The 12,243-nt window shown below is 42.5% G+C and overlaps 1 protein-coding gene across 1 annotated transcript in view; it reads left to right on the top strand.

Moving 5' to 3' along the window:
- The window catches only part of LOC311105133 (ankyrin repeat domain-containing protein 50-like), a 40,597-nt gene extending 29,136 nt beyond the window's left edge, over positions 1-11,461 (top strand). Inside the window, exons 4-5 of the mRNA XM_084147157.1 lie at positions 5,679-9,220; positions 9,746-11,461. Coding sequence (XP_084003283.1) covers positions 5,679-9,217 — 3,539 coding nt within the window. The 3' untranslated portion in view covers positions 9,218-9,220; positions 9,746-11,461. The remainder of the gene's footprint in view (positions 1-5,678; positions 9,221-9,745) is intronic.
- The last annotated feature ends 782 nt before the right edge of the window (positions 11,462-12,243 follow it).

Raw genomic sequence — 12,243 nt, forward strand, 5'->3', positions numbered from 1 at the left:
GTTCATAATTTACATATTATCAACTATGTGGGAACTGGGGGAGGCCACTAATCTCAAAACTGTAGGAGAGGAGGAGTGTATTTGTTGTTAATCATTGTCTGAACAAAAAAAATTATACTGCTATGATTTGCTGGGCAGTGTAGTCTGATTCACTGATACTCTCTTTGTGGGTTATGCACGTCTAAATTAAACATTGAGACAACCTTTGAAAGACAACATGCTGAGGCAAAGGCTCCCGGCTGGCTAAAATTGACTTTTGGGTAATCTGTCCTAGATATCGTTCAGTCCCCCCTCTTAATGGCCTCTTCCTCTCGGCCAGTGGGTTTCCTGTCTCAGCTGAAGGCGTCCAGAGTGCTTAGTGGAGAATCAGTCTGAGGTGGAGCAGGAGGTCACAGGGCCTGGGAGAGGCAGTGGAAAATGCTCTGTTGCTAAAAACATTGACTGACACTGAGGCTTTGGGTCACTGGGTTATTATGATCCTACTGTATTCTGTTAGTAGTGACTGCATTATATAGGACAGATTAGTTGCATTGTTTTTTGTCGTTTCCGTTATAGCTTGGAATGGTAATGTTCCACAGATAGCCACCACTAATGTTTTTATTCATTAGGAATGGCATTTTATAACATAGAACATAATTAGTCATAACTTGTAAATGGTAATGATTATAGGGGTAGCTACTAGGGGTGTGAACATTTTAACGAAGTTGGGATTGTTAACGTTAAGAAAACTCCCTAACCAAAAAAACGGTTTTCCCCACATAATTGAAATCACAGTGCAGTTATCACAAAACATATTATTTTTCATTTTATAGCCTAACTAGACTGGGGACAGTTTTTAATAAGACCAGAGACTTTGGTGAATTTGCGAGGCATGCACGACAAGACAGACATATGCACGTGGTTCTGCCTGCCCCGCCTCTCTCTCCCTCACGCTGGCCTGCCTGCTCTTTCTCTTTGCTAATGATGTGAGTGTGTGTTCAGTCTTCGGTCTGTTGCCTGTAGGATATCCTAGTTTATTCATGGGACCGATGTTGCCAGGATACAGAGGTATCTTCAGGACAGTCTTGCGAGCACGGGGTACTCTTCGTTACTGAGTGGGTGGCAGGGCCGGCCTGCTCATTAGGTAGGATTAGTCGGCCGACTATGGCGGCAGATTGACGTGGTCGGCATTTTCTGAGCTAAACTGACCTCCAACAACATGTAAAACCTCACATTTCTTCTCAACCAGTGATATATGGGCTTTCTAGGTGAGCGGTGATGCCGCCCTGTGATAAGCAGTGCCCACTTTCTGAAAGGCATGGCCGCAAAATATTTTGCTTGTCCATTCCCAGTGCACCTCTCTGTTGGAGAGACGCTTCGCTGTGGCGCTCCACCAACGTTCCGTCAAAAAAATTATCTAACATAAATCATGTAGCAGATATAGCATATGATAGAAAGAGTATGTTGCCTTTTCTGTAGCCTACAGGCTGGAGATGAAATGAATGACAATGAGATGGACACTTTTTACAGCAGGTTTCTCCGATCAAAGAACCTAAACTAAATGGCACCCAATCCCCCCAAAAATGCACTGACATTTTAATAAACAATATATTCTAAAAACAGGATAGGTCAAAGGTAAATGGACAATATGGAATGGACAATCAGGCTACTCACAACTGCTGTCCAGGAGTTTCCTCCTGTGGGCTAAATTGTCATAATCAATACATTTTTGACGAGCTGATCATAGCAAAAAGGAAAATACTTCTGCATTTCTCGCTGCGTAAACACATTGCAAATAGGCTCAAGATAACTCCTGATAAAGTTGGGTAGCTGATATTCAGAGCTTATATATATTATTATTATTATTATATTATAAATAGGCAAATTGATTAGTCACAGGAATCAGGACTAATAAAGCCAATGCAAAGGCCTGTTTTACAAACGGTGGGCCTATCACCACAAATTCCATTGCGGGCCACACCGTAGGCTACACTCCATTAAGCACGGACCGACGCCAACGTCTTTTTTTGGTTCTGTCCAGACCGGCTGACATTTTTTGTTTGTTGGTGTTCTACAAAAGGTAGTCCTACCACATAGATGGGCATTCATAAAAATTCAATTTGGTTCTGAATTAAAGTTGAAAATACGTACTTTCAACGTCCAGAAAATATGTATTTTCAATTTTAATTCAGAACCGAAAATTATCTTGATTTCAACGTCCGGAAAATACGTATTTTTCAACGTCCGGAAAATAAGTATTTTTCAACGTCCGGAAAATACGTATTTTTCAACGTCCCGGAAAATATGTAATCGAAACATCCGGAAAAGACGTCTTTTCACCTTTTATTCAGAACCTAAATTGAACCAACGTCTGAAAAATACATTTGTTTGTCTCGCCTAGGGCGGCAGAACTGCCAGGACCAGTCCTGGTGGGTGGGGGTGTTTTTGTCTCATATTATGAAATTACAGCTACATGTAGCCTCTATCGATTACCCTTTTCAGATATAATGGAATCTGGCCCGTTAAAAGCGCCTCAGGTACAGCATGTTTGTTTGTCTGTTAGGGTAGGCAACACTATGGCTTTTTAAATGCCGACACGAAACCTTCTCTGGAGATATGAACAGCATTTTACTTGTCTGTAAAGTAATGCTGCTTCTGAGCAGGACTAACTTCCATTACTAGGCAACCAGAAATGTCAATCAAATAATCTCGAGCTGCTGCATGCAGCCTGCCTGCAGACCACTCTCTCCTAAAAAAGTACTTTAAAGTTCTTTAAATACTGTGACTTCCCAATACATTTTAGTAGAAAGAGAGCACATCTAGCTACGCTACCATTAAAAACCGCATACAAAACAACACAGCAGCGCATCAATCAGCAACATTTATTGTTGTCAGGGAAACAATAGAACATTATATGCCGGAGCAGAATTCTACTGTCTGAAAAGGTACAGACTCTTCTGATGCGACATTTTTTATTTGTCTGAAAGGTTATCAGTTGTCGCTATTGACATGTTACTGTAGCTGTGTTCTATGTCTGTAAAAGGGTCTCGGTAGATGTAACTTAATTGTCCAGCCCAAGCGGTCATACATACGTAATAGGACCATTATTCTACATTGTGAATTGACATGGAATTTTAAGATTCTTTCTTATTGTTTACATTTACATTTTAGTCATTTAGCAGACGCTCTTATCCAGAGCGACTTACAGGAGCAATTAGGGTTAAGTGCCTTGCTCAAGGGCACATCGACAGATTTTTCACCTAGTCGGCTCGGGGATTAGAACCAGCGACCTTTCGGTTACTGGCACAACGCTCTTAACCAGTAAGCTACCTGCCGCCCAGGTGAAAAAAAAGATTGAACTGAATCTTTTTTTGCAGTTTAAACGTTAAGCAAAATTGTCAATTTGTAACATCCCTACACCCTACCACCCATTTTGCTACTTGTGTGGCTCCATTGCCCCTGTGTGCGGTAAGATTTCATAGTCTTCTTTCTGCACAAAACTATTAATGGAGGGAACGACGCCTCAGGCTTTGCGACAGTGTGAGACTTGTACACAGAGTAACTTTGATTATGTAATCCAAGCAATCCAGTTTATAGTACTTGCTGCACTGATTGATTATAGGTTAATTGTGTCTAAATGTTGTCATTAGTCTCTGTCAAGAACCCGCTCAGATCCCCACTTTGTAGTGTTTGTTTTATTTATCATTGAGGGTGTTTAAGGTAGCTTAATTTAAGATGCACATTTTAATTAACCCGGTTATCCTAACCCAGACAGCAGGAAATGAGCCCATTTCTTCAGAAAACATTTAGAAGCAGCTTGTTTTTGATGATCTAGGCAATTAGATAAAACAAAGGAATGTAACACTTGTTTCCCACAGCAGGAGGCTAGTTTAGAATTGAGAAAAATGACAACAACATTGAACAAGTCTCTGTCGAGTCCCTTTTTTCCCTCTGCCCCATCAGGCCTGATAGCATGGAAACAGGAAATACAACTATCCCCTGCCCTTGAGTGTGTAGCCTGGGCTGACTGCTCTAACATGGAGAAAGTTTCCCCTTTATGTCTGTTAGCAGTCTGGGAAAGGATTGCTACTGCACATTAGTGGTAATTAATTAAGACCCATGGTGATTTCTTTCTAAAGGTCTTGTCTGTGCTGGTAGCATGTAGTCTGTTAATGAGTGGCCATTTGTATGCTATAAAATGGAAATAGCTCTTCCAGGGGTCTACTTTGTCGCATTTCTCTCAAATATATTACAGTACAGGTCTCAATTAATGTTTTATGGTATGTGAGGAGAGGCCTTTAAAAAAATGAGTTGGGCCTTGAGCTTTAAAGGGACAATCTGCAGTTGTTACATACATTTTTGGACTTATAAATTAATGATATTTACCCATTGATACTTGAAGAATATAGCGTATTAATGCCTCATGAGCTTAGTTCGTGCCCCACCAGAACCCCAAATATAAGCTTGTTTTACTCCAATGTTTGTTAACAAAGTATATGTAAACATACACTATATAGCCTCAAAACATGTTTCAAACTATAATGGTGATATCATGGATGGTCCTTGCATCCATAGCTCTGTCCATGAATTTGAGAGTGGTTACTTTTCTCCAGCCTCATCCCTCAGCTTTGGAGTGTGCGTTGTTATTGTTTCAACTGCTGATTGCCCCTTTAAGGATATTAATATGTAGATACAAGTATTTTTTGTATACTTTTGCAATCGTATTGATATGTCTTTAGTTAAATGTATGGCTGGGATGATAATGACTCAATCATGGACACGTGATGTATTGTTGTCTCTACCTTCTTGACCTTTGTGCTGTTGTCTGTGCCCAATACTGTTTGTACCATGTCTTGTGCTGCTACCATGTTGTGCTGCTACCATGTTGTTTTCATGTTGGGTTGCTACCTTGCTGTGTTGTTGTGTGTTGCTGCCATGTTATGTTGTTGTCTTAGGTCTCTTTATGTAGTGTTGTGTTGTCTCTCTTGTTGTGATGTGTGTTTGGTCCTATATTTATATATATATATATCTTATTTTTATCCGCGCAGGAGGCCTTTTGCCTTTTGGTAGGCCGTCATTGTAAATAACAATTTGTTCTTAACGGACTTGCCTAGTTAAATAAAGGTTAATTAAAATTAAATAAAAAATAAATGTACTGTGCTTTCTTAGGAGAATCAAAGGCCTTTTGCATCAAATACCCCTTTAGAGCATCAATTACACCAGCTTTGTTTTCCATAGTCCTTCACAAAAGATCTGCCATACTCATGCTGAGCTGATTACTGATTACTCTGCCAGAGACCAGGGTCATGCTCTCAATTCCTTTCAATGGTTTTATTTTAACAACATGGCTTTACCACTAATCAGTCTGTGCCTTAGGAAATTAAAGGTTGGCGTAATAGAATTCTTCAAAGGTAAAATATCAATGGGAAAATGGAGTGACTATATTTTGAAGGTCAGATATATATTTGAGAATATAGGGGCACCATGGAAAAAAGGAATTAGTCACCTTCGTATGATCACTATGAGCACTGAAACTTAGTGGAAAGACTAATTATACCCTCTCTGTATTACTTTGATTAACTGTAACACTGCCATATTAATCTTGGAAATGTGCTGAAAGAAGTTGGGGTGAAAATTGATGTTTAATTCAATGCTTTTGATGTGGTAAACGAATAGTTATTTTTTCTCCTCTTTTCTAGGATTCCGTAAAATTAGCCTGGATGACCTTCGCAAAGCCTACATTGTCAAGGACGTGCAGCAGTACATCCTCCACCGGCTCGACCAGGAGGAGGCCCTTCGCCAGCACCTCACCAAGGAGACAGCCGAGATGCTCAACCAGCTACACATCAAAAGCAGCGGCTGCTTCCTGTACCTGGAGCGCGTGCTGGACGGAGTGGTGGAGAACTTCATCATGTTGCGAGAGATCCGTGACATTCCCGGCACGCTCAATGGCCTCTACTTGTGGCTCTGCCAAAGGCTGTTTGTCCGGAAGCAGTTTGCCAAAGTCCAGCCTATTCTCAACGTGATCCTTGCAACCTGCAGGCCGCTTACTTTCAAGGAGCTTTACCACGCTGTCTGGACCAAAAACATGTCTCTCACCATGGAGGACTTTCAGAAGAAGATGGACATCCTCTCCAAGTTGTTGGTCGATGGCCTCGGAAGTACTAAGATCCTCTTTCACTACAGTTTTGCAGAGTGGCTCCTGGATGTTAAGCATTGTACCCAAAAGTACTTGTGTAATGCAGCGGAGGGACATAGGATGATGGCGATGAGTTACACTTGCAAGGCCAAGCAGCTCAAACCGCTGGAGGTGCAGGAGTTTGCCCTGCATCTGATCAACTCCAACCTACAGATAGAGCCTTTCAACCTGGCTCTTTGGATGGTGTGGAATGGTACACCCGCTAAAGACTCTCTTTCCACCTCCATACCTAAAGAGCAGGAGGTGCTGCAGCTTCTGGTCAAAGCTGGAGCTCACGTCAACAATGAGGACGACCATGCCTCTTGCATAGTACAGCAGGCACTGGAGAGAGAGGATTCGATTCGGACATTGCTAGACAATGGAGCCTCTGTGAACCAATGTGACTCTAGCGGGAGAACTTTGCTGGCCAATGCAGCATACAGTGGAAACCTGGATGTGGTGAACTTTCTCATATCCAGAAGAGCAAATATGGAGATGGAGGACAACCATGGACAAACGGCACTTACACTTGCGGCAAGACAAGGGCACACTAAGGTGGTCAACTGCCTCATCGGCTGTGATGCAAACATCAATCACACAGACCATGATGGGTGGACTGCCCTTAGGTCTGCAGCCTGGGGTGGGCATTCGGAGGTGGTGTCTGCTCTCCTCTACACTGGTGCCAAAGTTGACTGTGCTGATGCCGACAGCAGAACCGCCTTGAGAGCCGCAGCTTGGGGAGGTCATGAAGACATCGTTCTGAACCTCCTCCAACACGGGGCAGAAGTCAACAAAGCAGACAATGAAGGAAGGACAGCTCTCATTGCAGCGGCATACATGGGGCACAGAGAAATCGTAGAGCACCTCTTGGAACATGGGGCAGAGGTGAACCATGAAGATGTGGACGGAAGGACAGCCCTCTCAGTTGCAGCTCTCTGTGTGCCTGCCAGTAAAGGCCATGCCTCTGTCGTAAGCCTCCTCATTGACAGGGGTGCAGAGGTCGACCACTGCGACAAAGACTGCATGACACCCCTCCTCGTGGCTGCCTATGAAGGACATGTGGACGTAGTTGATCTGCTGCTGGAAGGTGGAGCTGATGTGGATCACACTGACAACAATGGCCGAACGCCTCTTCTTGCTGCAGCATCCATGGGCCATGCCTCTGTTGTCAATACCCTGCTTTTCTGGGGTGCAGCTGTAGACAGCATCGACAGTGAAGGAAGAACTGTTCTGAGCATAGCGTCCGCTCAAGGGAACGTAGAGGTGGTCCGAACTCTGCTGGACAGAGGGCTGGACGAAAATCACAGAGATGATGCAGGCTGGACCCCACTGCACATGGCCTCATTTGAGGGTCACCGGCAAGTATGCGATGCCCTCATTGAGCAAGGTGCCCGATGCACAGAGGTGGATAACGATGGTCGAATACCCCTGATATTGTCTGCGCAAGAGGGTCACTATGACTGTGTCCATATTCTTCTGGAAAACAAGTCTTGCATCGACCAAAGAGGTTACGATGGGAGGAATTCTCTCAGGGTGGCTGCACTGGAAGGCCACAGGGATATTGTTGAACTGTTGCTGAGTCATGGCGCTGATATAGACTATAAAGACGCAGACGGACGCCCAACATTATACATATTGGCACTTGAGAATCAGTTAGCAATGGCGGAGTACTTCCTTGAAAATGGGGCCAATGTGGAAGTTAGCGACACAGAGGGAAGGACGGCCCTCCATGTGTCCTGCTGGCAAGGGCATGTAGAAATGGTCAGGATGTTGATCAACTATCATGCCGGCGTGAACTCTTGTGACAACGAGAAGCGATCCGCCCTCCAGTCAGCAGCTTGGCAAGGCCACACAAAGGTTGTGCGGTTCTTGATTGACAATGGCACTCACGTGGATCATACATGTAATCAGGGGGCAACAGCGCTTGGCATTGCTGCCCAAGAGGGGCACAGAGATGTAGTGCAGATCCTTCTGGAGCATGGTGCTGACCCCAACCACGCAGACCAGTTTGGACGCACAGCCATGCGAGTGGCTGCAAAAGGGGGGCATTCAATGATCATCAAACTTCTTGAGAAGTATGGGGCCTCAAGTCTTAATGGCTGTAGTCCTTCACCAGTACACACTATGGAACAGAAAACCCCACTCTCTGTAGCTGGGAAAATGCAGTCTCTCACAATCAAATCCAACAGCTCTGGCAGCACAGGAGCTGGAGACATGCAGTCATCTGGACGTGGTCTACAGAACGGTCCTGTCCACGCCTTCAGCTCCCCTTCAGAATCTCCTGACTCTACCGTGGACAGACAGAAGTCCTCTCTCTCAAATAATTCCCTCAAAAGTTCTAAGAACTCACTGAGAACCACCTCGTCCACCGCGACTGCACAGACTGTGCCGATAGATAGTTTCCACGGAATGACCTTCACAGAGCAAATCCAGCAACACTCTCTGCCTCGCAGTCGGAGCCGACAGTCCATCGTCTCACCTTCCTCCACCACCAAGTCCATTGGACATCATCCGGGGTCTCCATCAAGTGAATTTGACTGGGCTCAGGTTAAGCCAGGTCTCAAGTCGACCAAAGGGAATAAGACCGGAAATGACACATCCAACGGCAAAGGGGGGTCAGGAGACAAGAAAAGGCTCAAGAGCTTTGTCTCAACCCAGGGTCAGGTGTTAGAATATGAGATGACCCAGTTCGATAAGAGGATTGTGCTCAACAAATCTGTAGCGAACATTGCAGTGAAGGATCCTCATTGTAAGATCATGGTTGGCGGCTCCACCCAGCCAGATGGGTGGCTGACCCAAGAGCAGTTATTCATCCAACAGCAGAGCATTGCAGAGAAGAAGCGAAATGGCATTATGACCAACCCTAACTACCATCTTCAGGGCAATCAGGTTTTCCTCGGGAGGGTTTCTGTCCCAAGGACTGTAGAGAATAGAGGACACCAGGACGTGCTGGAGAACTACCCTATAGGGGAGACTGAATTAAGCCTTAAACAAGCACTGAAACTGCAGATAGAAGGATCAGACCCTGGGTTTAACTACAAAAAGGAGACACCATTATAGCTGGTAAGTTTTCATTCTCAAACGAATCTGATGTAATTAGAATGTACGTTTTACTAAGCATTAACCACCAACTATAGATTTCTTCTAGTGTTCAACATAATTGTTTTATTCATTATATTAGAAGTAGATGATCAAGTCAGACATGCTTTATTTTCATTACGTTTTTAAACGGGTTCATCTTGAAGATAGTAAAAGTATATGTTAAGCATACAGGGATAGGATGTAGACTGAAGATCAGAATCCCTGTATATACTATTATGAATGTCTTTGTATTACTTCTATGATTTATGGCCACATCATATTTTAATAACAGCATACTGTATCAACAATCTAATGTCTCACTCACCCCTACTGGAAACACTGTATGGAAATGTCCTGTCAATATTATATTACAGTCAATTGACCTATCATTAGAAGAACTTCAACTTACATGAATGAGGCATTTCAAAGAATGCCCTTTTCTGACCTAGAAGACTACAATGTTTTCCAACTCAGCACTAACCCAAATAATTTCCATTACCATTTCAGATGTCTTGAATGCCATTCGTCATGACAGACATCGGAGGGAATGTGCCAAAGCAACTTTTTTCATCTGCATAAGAAATTATTTAAAAAATGTCCACTCTCAAGTGGAACACCTCAGAAAACCTAGGGAAGAATGTTGATCGCTGCACAAGGCTTACATGAACTGATACTTCAATGTGCCTATATCTGTTACAGCCTTCTCAGTGTAATCATGCACACTATCATTTAATGTATTGATATTTAATATGCAGTGTATGCACTTTTTAAATAGAGAAAATGACAAACGTATTTGTTCAGTCTCCCTTTCATGCTCCTGTGTTACAAACTAATTGTTCAAAAAAATATCATACATTTGTTTTTGCGTTTGTGTTATACTGTATGTTCGTTTTTGTGGTCCTGCCTGCAATCATACACACCGACAGCAATGTACCGCTGAGTACATCATCACATTTTATCAGAGGACATCAAGATAATCGATGACATGAGATAATGTTATGCGCATTGGTACTCTGCCTTTCTGAAGACCCAAAATAATCTGTGTTAACCTCGTTTAGTGAACTAAACATATGCTGTGTGTAATATGTTAATAGCTAAGGCAATTTACTATAGAAGTATAATCAACCATATTTATTTAGGAAAAAGCCACTTTAAGTTGTATTGTATGCTCTATCATGGTGCTGTGTTCAAAAGTTGTCTGCAGTTATTTTGGACTCCATTTTGGTCGTCTTGATACTATTTTGTTTGCTATGTGTATTGTACTATTACAGATACCTAAGGGAGAGAGTTCATTGAAAACGTTAAACCCATGTGACTTCATTTTGTCCCTGTGGGACTTTTCATTAGTTTTTGTGTGCATTTTAAATTGATTAAAATAACCATTGTGTATACTGTCAACTACAGAGGTTGGTGCTAAATGCAAAGGTCTGAAGCGAAAGCAGTGATGAATGCATTCGTTGGTGGAATTCTTATTATAACCTGAAATTTAAGAAACAAAATTCAAGCTTTGTTTCCCCTGTTATTGCAGTGTCGCTTATATTTTGATAATTGCAGTATATTTTGGAGCAAGACACAAAAAACGCTTATGGTTCACTCGTCACGGCTTCACTGAGTAGTAGACTTCAATAATATTATGGTTTTAAAGCATGGTTTGAAATGTATACTTGTCAAGCCAAAGTTGGAATAAAGCATTTTATTCTTCTCTGAGCGGCTGTATATCAGTTAACCCAGCTCTAGCTCCACTGTAGAGGGAGGGGGAGAAGCTTGAAGATGGTGCTCTCGGATTGGAAACATCTGTTTCTCATGGACTATGTGGAGCTGTGTGAGCATTTGTGTGTCATATTCTTGCAGGCTTTTCACAATGTTAAAAGTGAGAAGAAAAAAATTGAAAAGCTGTCGCATGCACAAACACGTACTGTATAAACCCAAGTCAAAGCCCCCCGCTCTCCAGTACAGCTTGAAGGTGTCCTATGAAGGGATAAAGGAAGGAGGACTCATTTTTAGGATCAATTCTGGACAGTATTCAAACTTGTTTCGCCATCTGTCAAACCGTCATATTGTTTTGAATTGACCATAAACAATTTGAATGTAAATAACTTACCATGTACAGTACATTGAACTTTTCATGTCTAAAATTGATTTCCTGTACTATATTAAGCAGAATTGTCTGATGTATATTAAAGTGCTTAATAAACATATTTGCTTTACTGCTGGAATATTACAGATTCTCTATTGTTACATCATTGTAATTTAATTATTTCCATGTTCTCAATTTATCCTTTAAATCACTGTACAATTCACCAGACACTTAACAGAGATCCATACTATGCAATGTCTATGCCCTATTGGCTAACCTTACATTGAAGCCATTACGTGCATCGCTAAGCATTAAGCAACCATTAACCCAACATTTTGATCGATTGATCGTCAAATAATTGCCTGTTTTGGCAGTGTTGCCTGCCTTAATGCCTTGAATCTCATGAGGCCTACATATACACACATAGATTGACTAGATAACTGTATTCACTCGAGAAGAATGTCACCTTCTGGGATAGTAATTTCCCAATTAACCTTGTGTCAATTGTGTTATCTATGACTAATACCTGGCTGTCTACTGTTTACTTTGGCAATGACACGTAGGTCAAGGTTGTATAGCAACTGTAATTATTTCTAGCTGACTCATCCGAGCAGACAGATATATCAAGTCAAATAAAGGCCTGATTCAGTAGCCTCCAGTGGGCGGACATTTGGTCGGAATCCAGAAGATAGATGTAGAAAAGGGTCAGATTGTCCTGTTATTAAAGCTACATAACCACAGGCTACACTGAATCTTTCCCCACCGTGCAGTTGATGGTGGAGGGCCAAACCAGGGCACTGCATGCATAGCAGCATTTGGATGAAACTGAAGTGGAACAGAGGGCTGTGCCAAGCTCCATCACAGCTCTGCTTCACTAAGTTCACCACATAGGAAGAGATACACAAGAGGTCTGATCATAGGGATGGTA

The sequence above is a fragment of the Coregonus lavaretus genome (assembly GCF_964263955.1).
Source record: "Coregonus lavaretus genome assembly, chromosome: 29".
Classification (NCBI taxonomy): Eukaryota; Metazoa; Chordata; class Actinopteri; order Salmoniformes; family Salmonidae; genus Coregonus; species Coregonus lavaretus.